Source organism: Pleurodeles waltl, chromosome 3_1, assembly GCF_031143425.1.
Source record: "Pleurodeles waltl isolate 20211129_DDA chromosome 3_1, aPleWal1.hap1.20221129, whole genome shotgun sequence".
Lineage (NCBI taxonomy): Eukaryota > Metazoa > Chordata > Amphibia > Caudata > Salamandridae > Pleurodeles > Pleurodeles waltl.
Window position 1 is genome coordinate 1,782,433,801 of NC_090440.1, and position 19,308 is coordinate 1,782,453,108.

At 44.8% G+C, this 19,308-nt stretch overlaps 1 protein-coding gene across 3 annotated transcripts in view; it reads right to left on the bottom strand.

Moving 5' to 3' along the window:
- The window catches only part of VPS8 (VPS8 subunit of CORVET complex), a 1,496,959-nt gene that overhangs the window by 1,133,781 nt on the left and 343,870 nt on the right, over positions 1–19,308 (bottom strand). For all 3 annotated transcript variants that reach the window (XM_069225817.1, XM_069225815.1, XM_069225816.1), the window contains exons 11-12: positions 11,871–11,930; positions 6,509–6,616 (exon numbers count right to left, since the gene is read on the bottom strand). In XM_069225817.1, the coding sequence (XP_069081918.1) occupies positions 6,509–6,616; positions 11,871–11,930 (168 nt within the window). The remainder of the gene's footprint in view (positions 1–6,508; positions 6,617–11,870; positions 11,931–19,308) is intronic.

Sequence of the window (19,308 nt, forward strand, 5' to 3'; positions counted from 1 at the left end):
AATGGCCACCACTAGGCCACCAGGGATAAGGCGCAGGAGGGAGCCTGCGGGTGGAGGAGGGCCTTGAACACACAGCCAGGCAGGCCCAGAGTGTGCAGAGGGCAACAGCAGCAGCAACAGGTGGTGCTGCGCGGTGGAGCGACACAGACGCTGACCAAAAGGTCAGTGAGAGCCCAGGATGTAGATCAGGAATTTTGTTGCCTGCAGATGGCGCAACACCACCTCAGGCGAGCGAACTTTGAGGAGCTAGTCATCCAGGTACAGAAAAATGAGGTGTCCAACCGTGTGAGATAGGCTGCAACCTCTGCCATCACCTTTGAGAAGACTTGAGGTGCAGAAGTCAAGCCAAAGGGTAGTACTGCAAATTGGTAGTGTGTCGAACAAATACTTCTGATGTGACCACAGGATAGGAATGTGTAAGTACGCCTCCTGCAGGCCAAGTGACACCATCCAGTCACCAAGATCTAACACCAGTAGAACTTGAGATAGGGTTAGCATCTTGAACTTTTCCTTTTTGAGGAAGAATTTAAGGCTCCTGCAATCCAGAACAGGATCCAGACCGCTGTTCTTCTTGGGCAGCAGGAAGTAACACACTTCACAACCTTGGCCCTTTTTTTCTCTAGCACCATCTCTACGACTCCTTGAGGAGGTGAGTGGCCACCTCCTGCTGTTGGATGGCCAAATGTTTGAGAGGCAAAGAGGAGGGAGGGGGTGGTATAAGGAACAGAACCTGAAAGAGGGAAAGGGTGCAACCTCTTTTTTTTTTATCTGAAGGACCCACTATTCAGAAGTAATGGCCTTCCAACACCCGTCCTCCAACCCGTTGTGTCTGGGATTAGGGAAGCAAACTAGGCCTGCTTTCTACGTCCGCTTTACTTGATGTGTAGGGGAGGAAGAAGAGGAGGAGGAGGAGGATTGCAAGGCAGACCCGTAGCATTTTCTTTTAGCACAGCCTCTGTATTGTTGGAAAAGAGGATTCTGTTGCTTCTTCAGTGCCAGTGTGTACTGTTGAGACTGAAAGGAGGGGCCTCGCACAAAGCCACAAAAGCAGTGTAAAGAGTGGAACTCCTTGGCCTGCGCTAGCTGAGGACCCAAGGACCTTGCAGTAGCTTTACAGGCCTTCAACCGCTACAGCACTGAGCTGGCACGGAGTTGGCCTTGTCTTCAAACAAGCACACCTCCTTGAAGGGGAGGTCCAGAAATCAGATGAAAAGTTGGGTGTCCTGAGTCAAGTGTGAAGCCCTACTGTCAAGAGTGTGCAGTGTCCAGATTTGATATGTCGGGAAGCATTCTGGCCATCCTCAATGAGTTCCTCAAAGTGATTCTCAAAGTGATCCTGCATGTCAACAGGGACATGCCGAAGAATCATTTGAGCCATGTCTCGTGAGACGTGGTTGCAGAGGGTGAGAAGGCAGCTGGCATTAAGGGACTTCAATGCCACACACTGCAAAAAATGCTTTCTAGCCCCACGCCTTCAGACCTTTCAACTATTTGTCATAATGGGGCAGTATGAAAAGCACCACCTAATTGGGTTTCTAAACAGGACGCCTGGTTGACCAAGCTCTCTGGAGAATGGTGTGTGGAAAGGAAGTCTGGATCTCATCGAGCAGCGCAATGATGATGGGCCACAAGCTGACTGAGCACTGGAGCATAGGAAAGTTTCTCCCATGCCGCTAAAATGGATTCCAGCAGAGCCTCACTGAAGGGGAGAGGTGTTCCAAGGTCACTGACAAGGGCAGGAGAACCTCAGCAAAGACGTCGGTCTTCATTTCAGCCCTTGGCAACTGTAAATTTAAAACCTCTCTGGCCTTTAACATGATCTTGTGCAACAAAGAGACTCTGGCATTGCTTGTCCAGTCGGTAAGTTCACTGCCGGTCAGGAGAAGTATCTAAGGAACTGACAAAAGAGAGGTTGTGGAATTCAAGAGGACCTGATCCGGGTCACTAGTAGGGAAGTACTCCACAGGGTCAGAATCTGTCCCAAATATTTCACAAAGGCATGCTCTACAAGCTTCCTCTTCGAGCAATCTGTTACCCCCCTGAAGGAATGGATCTGAGGCTTGACGTCAGGTTGTGGTGCCAGCGGTGCTGTATCTGGAGCCAGAGGGGGCAGCAGTGGTGATGGAGGAATCAAGGGAATCCTGGCCATGGCATCAATTGCAGTAGCACGAAGCAGAGCACCAGTTCAAAACAATGTGATGATGGCACATCACAGACAGGCATCGGCTGAAAGGGTATGAAGAGTGGTAGATGCAATGAGGCCACTAGCCCAAAGGTGCAGCAGATTTGACTTTGCAAAGATCAAATACATCACATTCGGGAAAGATACAAGAGCTGGGAAGACAGGGAAGGCTGGGTTCTGCGTCAGAGGTTTGGAAGATGCACCCACACAAAAGACTCCAGGAACAGAGGTCTGTTGGAGCCGCATCAATAGGAGGAGCAGGGCTGAGTGGAGGATCCACTGGCATCAGGTCTACAAGCTCTAGTTCAGAGGATGAAGGTCCTGTGGGAGATGGAGAGCGACAAGGAGACTTACCCCCTTGAACGTTTCTTCTCCTTCTTCCTATGTTTTCTCTTCTTCTTGATTGAAGATGAAGTAGAGTGGGAATTGTGTCTGGAAAACTTCCAGTGTTGGTGTTCGTCCTTCGCCCAGGCTACAAAGAGTTTGGACTCTTTCTCTTTTATGGCCTTGGGATGCATGCTGTAGCATGCGGAGCAGGTCTTCAACTCATGGTGGGACCCTAAACACTACAGACATATGGCATGGTGGTCAATAAAGGACATCTGTCCCTCACAGTCCCTACAGGGTTTAAGCCCTGACTTCTTGGGAGAAGATATTGTTACTGCTTTTATTCGAAAATGTGGTGAAGAAATTCCTCAGAGAATGAAGCTCTCTGTTGGAAATGGCCATCTCTACCGGGTCACCCCCAAACATTTTGCCTTCCTCCTCCTCATTTTTGCTGGACTTTTGCTTGTTGGCCTTAGGTTTCTGTGCACTTTACCAATGCTGACCAGTGCTATAGTAGACAAATTTGTAATGAGTAGAGTTCTTCGTCCTCCTCGAAGCTCCGCCTCTGCCCTTTAGTTCTCTCACACGCTTTTTGTTATTGAAAAAAAACAAAAAAACAATGAATACAGCTGGAAAGGAAATAGCATTCCAGTTATAATTCAGAGGCTAAAGCTATCTATAAACAAGCACTGAAAGATTTCAGGAAAAAGATCAAAATAGCACATGCAGGATATTCACATGTAAGAGATAATTAAAGCCAGCAATTCCTCCTGGAAAACTTTTAAAGTTGTTCAAGTCCAGTTCCAAAGATGATGTGATAAGTTACCAGAGTTTTTTGAGGAGAAGGTGGATTCTATCCAGAAAAGATATTCACGAAAGCGGAGTGTTAACTCTCTCCCTCTCCTGCCTGTTTCGAGTAGAGCTGTTCCAACATAAACGCTGGCTTTTCTTTTCTATTTTAATAGGATTTCATCAGAAGCTGGCCATTCTCCAGTGCTGGTCTGGGTCTCCAACTGATCCATGTCCACCCATCTTTGCAGCCTCTCTTGTGGATATTATTAATCACATCGCTCACAAAGTTTTCAATGAATCACTAGCTTCCAGAGAGGTTTCAAGAGAGGTTTCAAAGGTCTGGAAGCAGGCTACGGTGATCCCTTTATTTTTAAAAACTAGGGCTGATCCCACCAAGGAGGAGAACTTCAGACCAATCTTTCTGCTACCCGCGGCTTCTGAAATGTTTGAGAAGTTGGTGAATTTGCACATAAACAATTTACTAGAATACCATGAGCCATTACATTTGTCTCATTCTGGTTTTCGCCAGAGACACAATACTGCAACAGCCTTGGTTGAGGTTGCAGAATCCTTCAAGATCTACTTGGACCAGGGTCAGAACGCAGAATTAATAATTTTGGACTTCTTGGCACTGTTTGACACTTTTTCACATCAAACTCTTGACAAGACTAGCCAACACTGGAGCCGGGGGTTGTCTTTTAATGGATACAATATTTTGTGTCTAGCAGGTCACAAGCCATTAGGCTAGAGTTTTTTCTCTCCCCTGCCAAAACCTTTAAAACTGGAGTTCCACCAGTATTCAGGTTATCTTCTTTCTGGATGATACTCAACTTAATTTCTCGGTAGGAGATAGTCAAGTAATAGGACAAGAGACTTTTAAGAGCTGTATACTGAAGGTTGTGGAGTGGATGAACCTAAATAGCTTGCATTGTACTTCCTCCAAAACAGAGATCCCTGTCTTTAGTCACAAGGCCACTGAATGGCCCAATGACTGGTGGCCAACGGAACGTAGTCCACTCTCAATATCAACATCAGAGGTAAAATAATTATTAAAAATATATATATATGTCCTCAGTTTAAAATTTGATAGGCTTTCCTTTCACCCTCAGATCACTTTGCTAGCTGGGATGTGTTTTGATCTACTTCGCACAATGACAAAGAGATTATATCTTTTTCCAGCTGAAGCATGGAAATCTATTGTTCATGTGGTTATTACCTCTAGATTGGGTTATGTGAATGCCTTATTTTTAGGTCTTCCAGTCTATTTGATTGAACATCTGCAAGTAGTTGGAAACTCTGCCATTAGGTTGATTTTGGGAGATCCAAAACACCACTCAATAGCAGGTCGTCTTAAGGAATTGCACTGGCTTCTTATCAAGAAGAGGATTGTTTTAAAGGCACTGGTACTTGCTTTTCCCTCTTTTTATGGGGTGGCGGCAAACTGTCTTTGTAAGAGGCTCTATCACTACAACCCTGCTTGCCTCCTCAGATCAAAAGAGGCTTCTTACCAACAAGTCCTAGTTTCTGTCCAAAATGTATAGATGGTATACTTTCACTTATCTGACCACCAAGGCCTTGAAAGAGCTAACTCTCTTCCTGCATATTTTCTAAAGCAGCTTAAAACTTGTCAGCAAGGATTTATGTTGGTTGAATTACATGGCTTGATGGTAGCGCCAGGATGCCTGTTTTTGGCAACTATGTCCTTTGTAAGCATTTGTAAGTAAATCATGCTGCCCCAGGACTCTGTAATGGAATCATTAATGCACACACACAACTGAATTTGTGGACCACTAGTCAATATTCATGTGATACAGTATGCAGGCTGGTGTATTCGTGGAGTCTGCAAAACTGTTGTCTAGTGACAAGTAGAAAGGAATGGCCATGGCCCCCGTGACCCCACCTCATCTCCATAAAATGTATTATCCCACCACTACCCTAGACAGCTGGGGAAGACTTTCTTCATGTGGTGTAGGGGCATGTTCTTTCATTCAAGATTCCCAGAAACGATTGGTTAGGGTGATCACTACTCTTACAGATAAAACCGTGCTGGTCCTAAAAAAAGGTTGCCTGTTTGGTAAGTATGACTGTCCCAAGAAATCAAAGAAGGAATTTTAGTTTAAGAACACAGCTTTTTTATTACTGAATCAAGTACTGCTGTGGCCGGGAAATCAGGTTTGCACCTAGGGTAGCTATCGGAAAGTGTAAATTAATTTGGTCATCGACTGACAAATGCGCATCTCTGAGGGAATTAGGTTCACAGGCCATTGGGGCAGACCCAGCCAAGGCCTGGGAATCTTTCCTGCAAGTACTCTGAGGAGACAAATCCCTCCTCAGTCCTTCAGGGATCTTACTTTTGCTTTTTGACAAAATTCAATTTTGACAGATTGTGAAGGGTAAGCTGACCACATCCAAATTATTTTAATCAAGTGCATTCTTCTTCCTCTCACAGAAACAGCTCTTCCTAAACAGTGCAGGCATTTCAAGATTTTTTTTTTAAAAAATACAGTGATAAGGATTCAAACAGGCCTACGATGTCGAATGAAGTGATGAAAGTCATATTCTGAGGAAAAAACGCCCCCCCCCCCCAAAAAAAAAAAAAAACATCATTTGAAAAGACCCTGCAGGTTTTCTGATATATTTTCAGCACGAGCATGTGAAGCAATTGCAGGTATGTGGCATACTAAGATAAGGAAGTTGCTAGTCCTTCATGAGACACTGCATGTTTTCACTTCTATGTACATTCAGCCTAGTTTTTACATCACATTCTTTCTTCAGTTCAGGAGTTTTGGTCCTTCTTTGGGCACAATACATTTGAGATTTAAAACTTCTGTGTGTAGAGATGGTAATACAAAGAAAGAATGTTGAAAAATGCAGCTTGTTTCGTTTGCTGAGGTGTTTGAATTTTTTTAATGGCAACCTTTTCACTTCCTATAAAACATAACCTAATTAAGTGTTCCAGGATGCCCACATGCAAGCAGTAATATTATACATTCAGGACTATCCACGAAGAACCTATGATGCAGAGGCATTTTTCATCCCCATCAGCTGGATGCAAATTTGCAATAACTGGAATGAGAAAGACAGGGGTACACATTGCTGCAAATGTAACAAATCATATATACAACTGATAAACTAACTGATGACATTAAAAACAAGTACCTTGGCCTAGTTTGAAAATGATGCATTGTGAAATGAGAGAAGACTCACCAGAAGGAAATGAACAGCATCACCTCTGCAGAAAGCCAACATTGGATTAACTACATTTTGCACAGCAGTAAAATACCAGGCCAACAGTGGAACACTAGATGGATCCATCTGCCAATATAAATAAACATACATTCCAAGAATACTTTAATATCCCATTATAACTGCTTTGTCCTCAATTTTATCATAAGCTCAACATTCAGAGTCAACGTTTATAGCAAACTGCAACAGATTAAATTTACATGCTAGTATATTAACCGTGCGTTGTTCTCAATCTTTTGTCAATTGTCACTGGTGGGTTTTGATCTACATCAGTGTTTATTTACAACAACAAACAGTACTTTATTCAATTAAAAATAATTGATCATAAAACTTCATGGTTAAAACAAACAGTAAGATGCATTTACCATTAAAAGTGCATACTGGTTCAACAACAGACAGCACATTTGAAAAAAGATCCCACAGTGGCATATGTTGTCAGGTCTTGCAATGTCTAGAGAAAGGACCGGTCTGTACAGATTGAATTTGTCGGTTTTCAATATAGGTAATCAAAAACGTCTTGTATACATAGCACAAAGTTTACAAAAAAGATAAAATGAAGTAAAGATTGGGGAGGAGATACACTAAGAAACAATCCCCCTCATACTGTCCCGGAGGAAGGAAAGCAGGCTGCGGATAGTGCCTAATCTAAACCTGCAAACTGCAACTGCAAACTGCGGCTAAGGCTCAATACCACAGTTGGTCTGCAGCATAATGAACTGTTTGTTGATGGGCTTCTCAACGTCTGCTACATCCCTTTTCGACTGCCTGGTGTCAAGAAAAGCACTCTACAGTCAGCTCTTATCAGACTTACTTATGCTAGTAGGATTAGAGAACAGAGAAGGTTTTACCAAAGACATAAAACATGATTTGCTAAAAGACAGATATGGGATATTTGTCCTCTGGTCGCATTTGAGGCAGTCAAAGATTGCCTGATGGTTGAAAAGTGCATTGTGGTTGTTTCAAACTGCCAACCATAAGCACAAGAGGGTAGGTTTAATAAAATCCTCAATATATATGACACAAAACTCCTTGCCGGGGATGGGAGAAATTAAGGGGAGGGCTGTGACAACAATCTACTGCAAAGGCGGTTCTCTTCAAATCGCAAGTTGGAGGGAAGTACATATCACCCGAAGCATGTTCCGCCATAGGTTGCAATAGGAACACATTGCATGTGATACATTTTGAAGTGGATTTATCCACAACTTTGTAAGCGAAGTTCAAAATAACACCTGCAAACTACATACATTTGAGACATCTAGTGGCAGTATTGGTAGACCAGGAACCCTTATAGTAAAAACAAATCCCCAGGTACTGATGACAATGTGTTGGAGTCAAAGTGAATGTGTGTCAATATTACGGTTCTTGGGATTATTCCCAGAAACAAACAAATAAATAAATACTGCTCTTGGCACAAAATGCCATTACATGGGACTTAGAATAATTGATGTTCATGTCCTGAGAATTCATAAAGGAAGAAAAGGACAATATTAAGGGTGATAGGCTTCTGAGTTTTCACACTAGAAGAAAAGCGTTGCCTGCATGGACTAAAGCATAGAATCAACTTCTTAAAGATCCATGGTACATCCTGTCTGCTCTCTAACAGATGGTCATTCAAATAATTACTGTACAGAATTAACAGAATGGATGCGAGGATGCACCCCTGGCAGACCCCTCTGTGAAGACCAAAGGGCTCAGAGTGCATTACCTGCTTTGCCTATATCTAATTCTAGCAGACAGGTTCAGGTGAAAAAAGTGCAAAACACTGACCTAAGCAACATCCAGGGTCATGCCATGTGGCGTGGACTACAGCTTTGACCTGTTCAACCAGTCACATGTGCTAGACAGTCCCATAAAGACAAGGTACAGCGGGCAGTGCCTGGCGACCACATACTTACCAAGGATAAGATGTAGGTTCAGACACGGCTCCACTGTACTCACGCTCTCTTTAAGGCCATACTGGCAGAAGCTCAAGAGGTTGCTGTCGCTGGCACAAGATCTGATACAATTATCGATCCCTCTCTCCAGGACTTTGGCGGAGGAATCAATGAGTGATTCTGGCCGGTAACAGTAAGGATCTGCACAGTCCCCTTTTTTAAATTGGTACGATTAGAAAGGAGGCCCAGGAAAGAGGTAGAGAAGTCACTTCTAGACAACTGTAAACATTTGTAAGCACAGGAGCCCCAAAGTCATAACTGAACTTGAATAGCGTGATAGTGGTTACTATCTGGGCCAAAAGCTTTTAAGAGTGGTGAAAACTTCTTCTTGGTCAAACGTAAGGTTCTCCAAAGAGCAGGACTTTGGGTATGCTATTTTCCCAAGGTTTACTGCTCCCACAGCAGCTTCAATTTCAACAAAGTTCATTAGAAATGTGTGAGATAACTGCATACTTGCCAACGCTGTCATTCCTGATGCGGTTAACTGCTGATCAAAATCATTTGGCCTCTTTAATCTTACTAGCGCCATTGAAACAGTGAGATTGGAGATCCTAATCTCCTGCTTTCTCAACTGCAGGGTTCTGTAACAGAGAGCCATCCACCTCCTTGCTTCCTCTGAGATTCTGTATTTGCGTCCCAATGCTTGCCTCAGAGTATAGTTTGCTTGGCAGCAAGCAGTGTCAAACCACATGGGAATAGAGTTATTCAAGTGATGGGTAAGTGTAATAGCCAAACAGGCACACAAAATACACCCTCATCATCACAGGGATGGCCGGGTGCAGTCTGCTAACAAGGTGTCGGGTTTTCCATTGAAATCAATGGAGGGACCGGGGGTCACTCTGGTGATGCAGGCAGGGCTTGGGGGGGGCTTCTCGGGCCACCCACCGATTGGGCAAAGATGAGGGACGCCTGCTGGTCATTGCTGCACTGGTAGTTGGTTCCTCTCGGGCCTGGGGGCTGCGGGTGCAGTGCTTCTTCCAGACGTCGTGTTCTTTGTTACCGGGCAGTCACAGTCAGGGGGAGCCTCTGGATTCTCTCTGCAGGCGTTGCCCTGCAGGTGCAGGGAGGTCGTCTCAGGGTGGCCACATCGTGGGAGTCCTCGCTGCAGTGTTGGTTTCTCTGGACATGAGCCGGGGGCGTTGGGTGCAGAGTGTTGGTGACTCACGCTTCAGGAGTAAGGTGGGAGTCCCTTTAAAGACGGTTTCTTCTTGGTTGTTTGGACAGAGCCGCTGTCCACGGGAGTTTCTTGGTCCTTTGGGTTGCAGAGCAGACCTCTGAGTTGGAAGAGGTCGCTGGTCCCACTGGATGAGTCACTGTTGCAGGTTCTTTGAATCTGGACACAGGCCGGTAGGGCTGGGGCCAAAGCAGTTGTTGTCTGTCTTCTGTGTGGGGTTTTCAGGTCAGGGATCCTCCTTCTTGTTCAGGTCATCAGGAATCTCTTTTCCTGGGTCCAGGGTCGCCCCTAAATACTAAATTTAGGGGTGTGTTTAGGGTCGGAGGGCAATAGCCAATGGCTACTGTTCCTGAGGGTGGCTACACCCTCCTGGTGCCTCCTCCCTTTGGGGAGGGGTGCACATCCCTAATCCTACTGGGCTAAACCCTCCAAAGCAAGATGGAGGATTTTCTAAGGAAGGGGTCACCTCAGCTCTGGACACCTTAGGGGCTGTCCTGGCTAGAGGGTGACTCCTCCTTGTTTTTCTCATTATCTCCTCCGGACTTGCCACCAAAAGTAGGGGCTGTGTCCGGGCGGTTGGCATCTCCACTAGCTGGAGTGCCCTGGGGCGTTGTAACACCAGGTTTGTGCCTCTGAGGCTCACCGCCAGGTGTTACAGTTCCAGCAGTGGGAGGTGTGCGGCACCTCCACCCAGGACAGGCTTAGTTCCTGGTCACAGAGTGCACAAAGGCACTCACCCCATGTGGACAGAAACTAGTCTGAAAGTGGCAGGATGGCTGAGACCGGTCAGCCTTGCACTAGCAGTTGGGCTAGAATGCAGGGGCATCTCTAAAATGCCCTCTGAGTGCATTTCCTAATAGATCTCACACTGGCATCAGTGTGCATTTATTGTGCTGAGAAGTTTGATACCAAACTTCCCAGTATTCAGTGTAAGCCAATGTGGAACTGTGGAGTTCGTGTTTGACAAACTCCCAGACCGTATAGTCTTTATGGCTACCCTGCACTTACAATGTCTAAGAATTGGCTTAGACACTGTAGGGGCATAGTGCTCATGCAGCTATGACCTCACCTGTGGTATAGTGCACCCTGCCTTAGGGCTGTAAGGCCTGCTAGATGGGTGACTTACCTATGCCACTGGCAGTGGTTTGTGGGCATGGTGCCCTGTGGGGAGTGCCATGTCGACTTAGTCATTTTCTCCCCACCAGCACACACAAGCTGTGAGGCAGTGTGCATGTGCTGAGTGCGGGGTCTCTAGGGTGGCATAATACATGCTGCAGCCCTTACAGCCCTTCCCTGGCCACAGGGCCCTTGGTACCAGGGGCACCATTTACAAGGGACTTACCTGTGTGCCAGTGCTGTGCCAGTTGTGGAGACAAAGGTACAGTTTTAGGGAAAGAACACTGGTGCTGGGGCCTGGTTAGCAGGGTCCCAGCACACTTTCAATAAAAGCTGGCATCAACAAAAGACAAAAAGTTAGGGTGTAACCATGCAACAGTGGCATTTTCCTACACCCGACCATCCCAAGGACTTGAAGTGGGAAAATGAAGAATGGGGGCTCTTCATCTCTCAACCGAGATTGGGACTGACACTGAGCCGAGTGCTGGGCCGCAATGAGCTTTAGGGACTACTCCCGCAAAGCTTTTGGATTCATGGCTTGGGATTCAGAACACAACTTCGGGTCATGGTCGTGCTCCAGACACCACAACCACACAAGGTGCGAATCCGTCACGGTGTCACCCGATGACAGGATCTACAGGGCTTGAACCCAGTCTTAAGTGAGAACATCTGTGACGCACCAGAAGTGTCAACACTCGAAAAATCCTCAACAAAGCATCAAAAGAGATCAGTCAAAAAGTGACTGAGAGGTAGCTCTTCTTCGGATCAGCGCTGGCTGACACGGAAGGAAAAAACTGACAGCACGCTGCGGTGGCGCCTATATAGGTCCTCCGGCATCGTATCCGGCGCCACAATGCCAATGATGGATCCAGAGCCGACTGACGCCACCTGACGGTGCTAAGGGGCACTGCTTGAGAAAAATCACCAGAATCCGACTGATGCCTGCGTGAAATTCTAAGGTAAGAAGTCTGCAACAAGATGTCTCTATCAGATTTTGGTATCTTTAAGGCAAAGTATGAAAGTGGTGAAGCGCATTAGGAGTTTGTCTAGCCTTCAAAATAAGCGGAACAACTGACCCATTCAGTAGTGATTTACTTACGCGTCCATATGGAAACGTCATCCAAACTTTCAGAGCTGGTTTCAATCCAATCACAAGAATCTGTAGCAAATATAGGAAATTACATATTTGGAATGTTTTCAAATCAATGTGATAGATTTAAAAATTATGAAATAACTTCAGATTTTTATGAAGAACATTGGTAAGAAATTCTTCAATTAAATTTCCCAACGTTAACTTTACCCTCGATTCCAGCAACAAAAAAATATAAAAAATTGGAGGTCACCTGGGATGTTACAGAAACATGACATTGCTATCTAGTGGAATGTCTGGAAAATAGAAGTGTATGTTGTTACTGGAATGAGAAACCGAAATTGTGACCATATTTGCCAAAACAGTCCACCATACATTTAGCTGTGCAAAGAAGTTGCAGCCCACATTGCCCAGATTGTTCAATAACACAGTATATACTTATTTTCTTCTTTCTTTATAGTGTCAAAATATAGCATCACAGTCAATACAGTGCATGCCACTACTAGTAGGTTAGTTTAGTTTTAGTTATTTATAACAAGTACGCAAATGGTGAGAAGACCTACCTTCAAGTGCAAAACATATAGAATAAAATAAATAAATAAAAACATACAATATAACCAATTTACCAAAATACCATTTAAAAAGTTTTAAAAAACTAAACAGAAAACAAAATCTAGTCTGAGCGGAAATATGACTTGGATAAAACCTTTTTTTTAATTTTTTTAAAGCTTGACTTATTGTATTGCAGTCTTTAGGTACAACAGTCCACATTTTTGCTTAGCCATGTTTCAGCAGTTGCCCCCCAAATTAATTAACGTGTCAACAAGGAATCAATAGTTTTTGCTCTGTACTGGAGCAAAGGAATTTGGTTGATTTACGGAACACAAAAAGTTGGATCTATTTAATTGACGGCTTTCCATACTAGAGAAAGGGTGGTGAATTACACTGTACTTTCAATTGTTCAATTGGAAATAGTTCACACCCTCTATTTTGTAGTTTTTCAAGTTTATAGATGTTTTTCTTCGGCAGCCCTAACAGGACAGACTGACTGTACTGCACATCAGATAACACAAATGACTGGATTGCCAGCTTACAGTACTCCATAAACAGAATGGAGTAAGCTTTCATTTCGGCATACAAATGGACAATATGAAGTGCAGAACTGCACAAAACACCCAGATTTTGGGCCACTAAGGCACTAGGAGAGGAGCCAAAATCCATCGGCCAGTTCATTAAAGGGGCATAACTAATGGCTATGCTAAGCAACACACAGACTTATCACTGTTTAAGCACAGGCAGTTTTTACTTATCTAACTTTTAGCAGCTCTTAAGAAGTCAGCTATATTGATATTGTCAACTGAATCCTCCCTCAGTTCAACCAACATTTTGGCAGGGTTACCCCCCATTTTTTGCCTGATATTGATGCTGACCTGACAGAGTGTGCTGGGATCCTGCTAACAGGCCCCAGCACCAGTGTTCTTTCCCTAAACTGTACCATTCTTCCCACAATTGGCACAACCCTGGCACACAACTAAGTCCTGTGTAAAAGCTACCTGTGGTACCAAGGGCTCTGTGACCAAGAAGGGTCCCTAAGGGCTGCAGCATGTATTGTGCCACCCTATGGGACCCCTCACCGAGCACATGCACACTGCCATTGCAGATTGCGTGCGCTGGAGGGGAGAAAAAGGTAAAGTCAACATGGCATCTCTCTCAGGGTGTCATGCCCACCAATCACTGCCTGTGGCATAGCTAAGTCACCAGGCACAGGTGAGGGCATAGCTGCATGAACAACATGCCCCTACAGTGTATAAGTCCATTCTGAGACATTGTAAGTGCAGTGTGACTATATTAAGTACATGAGCTGGGATTTTGTCATCACGAACTCCCACAGCTCCATGATGGCTTCATTGAATGCTGGGAAGTTTGGTATCACACTTCTCAGCACAATACACCCACACTGATGCCAGTGTTGGATTTATTGTAAAATGCACACAGAGGGCATCTTAGAGATGATCCTGGTACCCTAATCAACCCTTTAGTGTTAGGCTGACTAGCCTGAGCCAGCCTGCCACTAAAAAAAACACGTTGTTGACCCCATAGGTGAAGGCCTTTGTGCTCTCTGGGGGTCAGAAACAAAGCTTGAACTGGGTGGAGGTGGTTCACACCTCCCCCCTGCAGAACCTAATATTTGGCAGTGAGCCTCAAAGGCTCTGGCCTTGAGTTACAGTGCCCCAGGGATCTCCAGCTAGTGGGGATGCTCCCCTCTCCCCGAATGAAACCCCCCTTTTGGCGGCAAGTCTGGTGGTAAAATTAGGTAAAACAGGGAGGTGAGACCACCCCAGCTAGGCCCACCCCTAAGATGTCCAGAGCAGAAGTGACACCCCTCCAAGCAGAACCCACCATATTAATTTGGAGGACAGGGACCAATAGGGTCAGGAATGTGCTTCTCTCCCACAAGGGAGTGGGCACAGAAACAGAGTAGCCACCCTCAGGGACAGCAGCAATTGGCTACTGCCCTCTGATCCTTGTAACAACTCTAAATTTAGTATTTAAGTGCACCCCTGAACCTAGCTCACCAGATTCCCGGCGACCTCAAGAAGAAAAGAAGCAAGAAGAAGGACTGTTAATCCGACCCCAGCAGAGAAGACTCCAGACACCAACTGACTTGGCCCAAGCCCTACTGGCCTGTCTGCAACTTCAGAAGTCCTGCTACAAAAAGGAGAAGCATCCTGCAGGACCAGCGACCTGTACATATCCCCAGTGGCTGCCTGCCCACCAGAGGCACAAGAACTCCCGAAGACAGTGGCCCTGTTCACAGGAAACTCCAACAAGGACTCAAGAACTGCCCCGGATCTGTGAGTCCTGCCCACTCTGCACCCAACGCCCACGGTCTGTGTTCAGGTGGCCAATTGGTCTAGAGTAGATCCCTAGGTGATTCCGACCTTGTGTTCACCTTGGGTTGACCCCTCGTGGCCAACACTACAACGCCTGCAGCCTAAATCCAGAGGGGCCCCCTGACCGCGAGAGAACCAGACGAACATTCCTGATGCCCAAAGGTACCCCTGCACCTGCAGCCCCCTGGCCTTGGGGATTCCGACCAACCATCCAGCAATGTTCAGCAGGCAGCCCTCCTCCTTGTCCAGCCTTTCGTTTTACGGGACCGACCCCCCGGACCCAGCCTGCAGCATCTTTGTGACCCCCGTGGTCCCTCTATTGAAAAGCATTAGGAGCCTGATGCTGTGTTTCCACCCTGCACCAGGCTACCCCTGGGCAGCTGAGGGTGTGTGGTTGGTGCTACTCTGTGGCCCCCCCGGTGCTCACCTAAACCCTCCAGGTCTGCCCTCTGAAGTCGCAGGTACTTACCTGCCAGCAGATCTGTTTCCGAGTGCCCCCTGTCTCCATGGGATCCCATTCTAAATCCAGCACCAACTCTGATCTCTGCACCTGACCGGCCCCATGTTGCTGGTGGTGTATGTTTGGGGTCATCTTGAACCTTGACCAGTGGACATCCTAACCCCTGGAGACTGAAACTGTAAGTCGAGTACTTACCTCAAAACTGCACTAACACTTTTTCCCCCAGGACTGTTCTGAAAATTGCACTGTCAACTTTTGAAAGCTAAAAGTGTTACTTATCTGTAAACTGTTTTATTTGTAAAACCTAAACAAAGAACATTTGATACATATGCTTGATACATACTTACAACTGTACTTACCTGCAATGAGAATATTTTGGTTCTAGAAATAAAGTAACAAATATATGTTCCTATATAAATACATTGGTCTGGAGTTAATCATTGAGTGTGTGCCTAATTTCTTGACTATCTGTGTACAGCAAATGCTTTGCACTACCCTCTGATAGGCCAAACTGCTGAACCACACTACCACAAAAGAGAGCATTAGTATTATCTATTTTAGTCTCTGTTAAGCCCCTGGGAATCCCTGGACTCTGTGCACACGATATTTAATTTTGATATAGTATATACAGAGCCAGCTTCCTACAGTGGACACCCAATTCTTTCATCAACTGAGCACTGCAACACATGTTCAGATTAAAAAGGAGGGGTAAAAGAACAGAGATTGGTTTACACAGCATTCAAGTATGATGGAATCAAATCTCAAGAGTCATATTTTAACAGCTTGTGTGCACTTGTGCAAAGAAGACCTTAGTCAAATTCAGACTTACACAAGACATTAAACTACTATTTTTTTCTATTGAGCAGGGACTCATGGACCACAGGAGCGAAGTGAGCAATAGGTCAAGTGAATTTAGGCCCATGATATCCTATTGCCTAATCTTTAATGCTCTCTTTCTCTGATACCAATAAAACCTGTTTGAAACCCTTCAAAGAAAAAAACAGATTAGGCATTATTCAGGAAACTTCTCAATATACATGTGTAACTGCTGGTATACCTCAGCCTCAATCCCTTTTTTTCTAAGAATGGCAGCATAGATATGGATTGACAGTTTGAGGATCGCATGTATCAAGTTTAGTTTTTTTTTAAATAGGCAATACTCTTTTCATGACTTTAGGACAAATTTCCCTATGTAGAGAGGCACCGACAATATGAGCATAATCCTCAGACATTGCTTCAATACATTTCTAATCCACATGGCTGAACAGGCATTATTGGTATTGCCATATGGTTCGAGGCTTTTCTCTCCTTTTACTACATTCTGTGTGGACACTAGCTTGAAAAGCTGATAAATTAACAGTGGTTTTTAAGGGTGGACAGGATAAAAACCCAATGCAGAAGTATTCGATTCTTATATGAACCTGTATACTTCTGAATGCTGAGGGAAAGTAGTCTGCAAGTTCACTGCAGAGTGTTTTTAATAGAATTGGTACCAAGTCCAATGCTTTATTTGGGGTTGTCAGCTCCTTACAGAGGTTAAGAACTCACTAGAGAAGTTGTAGAGTGAGGAAATTCAAACTTTATAATATGCTGTGACACAATTGGGGCCACAAATGTTTACGTTGTTCATCAACTACGGCCACCTCCCCCTCCTTATCCTTCACTACACATTTGTGAACATACATATTACTTTCTGGCAGTTTAGAACGTCTACAGAGAAAGGATTTTAAATGTGTTTTAGATGCAGCTTCCAATGCTTTATCAACTATTTTGTACAGCCTGGAGCATTTAACAAGTAGGTAAAGACACCTTGATTTCCCACTTCAACTTCAGTTGATGTATTGACAGAATGTGACTAGACTAGGTTCCCCGTGGTTGGGTAGTGCTCAACTATTACTCCAAGAGGTATAGTACAACTTCACCTGAAGTTGGGCCCAATTCACAAAGCCATTTTTGGAAGTAAATGGCTAGATTTATGCCTGCCACTAGGGCTGAGAAATCCACAAGAGTAAATCCCTTGCAAGAAGAGGGAAGTGGGCTATATCAAGGCAAGGTTAAGCTTTTGTGGACACTAACAAAAATGTACCTAGATGGGCAAACATAAATTGAAAACAGACCCTTTCCCAGCCTGTAAATGGTCAGATTTAATCCACCCAGCAGTTGGATTACCTCACATTCCATGATCAGAATGGGAAAGCACCACTCACATATTTAGTGTATGCAGGGGAATGTCTTTCTTTAATTTGAGTGTATTTTCTCTTCTGAGGAAAAAAAAAAGAAACAAATGTGATTTTGCACATTAGGCTGTTGTACCTTTTGCAACACAAAAGGATGATGGACGGAGTGTTGAACAATGCAAACACTCAACCCCAGTCACAGATCTGGGTTTAATCTATCGTTCTTTTGCTCACCATGCCACCCCAGTTTGGACCCAACCATATGCAAATCAGTCTTGACCCTGTTCCTCATGGGAACAGTCCAGCCCGAACTGCCAAGCCAGGTCCTCCCTGGACAGAAACAAGCATCCTGGGACCGGTTTCAGGGTATCACCCTTCTTCAGCCAGGTTAGCTTGAATCCAGTGGAACGGTAAGAAAGGGGCCCACGTCTGGGCATACCCTTCCCACTTAGGGCAACTTTAGCAACACAAAAGGATGATGGGCGGAGTGTTGAACAATGCAAACACTCACCCCCAGTCACAGATCTGGGTTTAATCCATGGTTCCTTTGCTCACCATGCCGCCCCAGTTAGGACCCAGCCATATGTTGTATCTTTTGTACATTATGTATAACTTTGAAAAGTAGAAATAACAGCCTGTATAAGGTTGCATGACAAGTACAATTTTACACATGGAAAAATTTGCCTCCTGTGGTTTTCAAGGCATACTATTATACCCGGTTAGTGCAGGCAGCCCCCTATTGTGAGCGTGTGGCTATAGAGGTTTGGTGTGCACCACTGCTTGTCTCCTAATTGAGAAAGTTGCCTGGGTTCATCGAGCACTGCCTTGTTTTTCTTGAGGTGGTGCCCTGCATTATCAGTTCTGTTTGGCATCCCGGCACGGGGCGGCAATCTGGATTCTTGTGCACGCACTCAGGTACCTTTGACAGTTTCTTGCTGTTCAGCTGCATGGTCTCTTTATGTTTACAAAAGCTTTCTTACTCTATATTTCCCATTTATTATGATTTTGGATCCTATCCCAGCCCTTCTAAAAAAAAAGAAATCTACATCCATGTCATGCAAGTTATGAGAAACTGCAAGGATTATCTTACCTCCACATTGTAACATGATTTCCTTGGACTGACTGATTAGACTTTCCATCTGGAGGCAGGTTGGTCCATTTGGTGCATCACAAAATCATTTACTTCTGCTTGCTGCCTGAAACAGTGAGATTGTGTTTCCTAAAGGTCTTCATCCTTTTTCCTGGATGCTTTCTTGTTATGCGTGAATTCTTAAGGTTTTTTTCTGCTCTTCAGTATTTAATTCCCTTAAGAAAATGTGCTTCTTAAAGTCTCTTCTGGTCTGTAGTCATTCTAGACTCAAAAAAGGACAATACAAGAAGCAGTGTCTACCTGTATTCCATTGTCTGTGTATACTAAAATTTTAAATTTATCCTTGCTATGTTATGCAGATTTGTAGAGCGCTCTATCACCCCGGGAGGGTTTCCCGCTGTTAACCATGTATCAGTCTAGCTAAACCTCGGGCACAGTGGACTACTTGAAAAGAAAGGTCTTCAGCTTCTTGCCGAATCATAGCAGTAAGTTTGAGGCTCTTTTGAGTAATAGCAGGTTGTTCAGCACTTTAGGAGAGATGTAGGAGAAGGCTCAACCATCAGATCTGGTTTTCTGTACGCAAGGGATATGTGCTAGACGGAATCCAGCTGAGCAGAGTTTTCTGAAAGATTTGTGAAAGCAGAGGTGATTGTTAAGGTATGCTGGGCCAGTGTTATACTGTACCTTTAAAGTGTGGATGCAGAATTTGAATTGTGCTCATTTGTGTACGGGGATCCTGTGGAACTCCTTAAGGTGTGGTGTGATGTGAGTGCAGCGAGGTAGATTGAGTGATTGTGGCCACTGAGTCCCGAATGGTCTGCAGCCT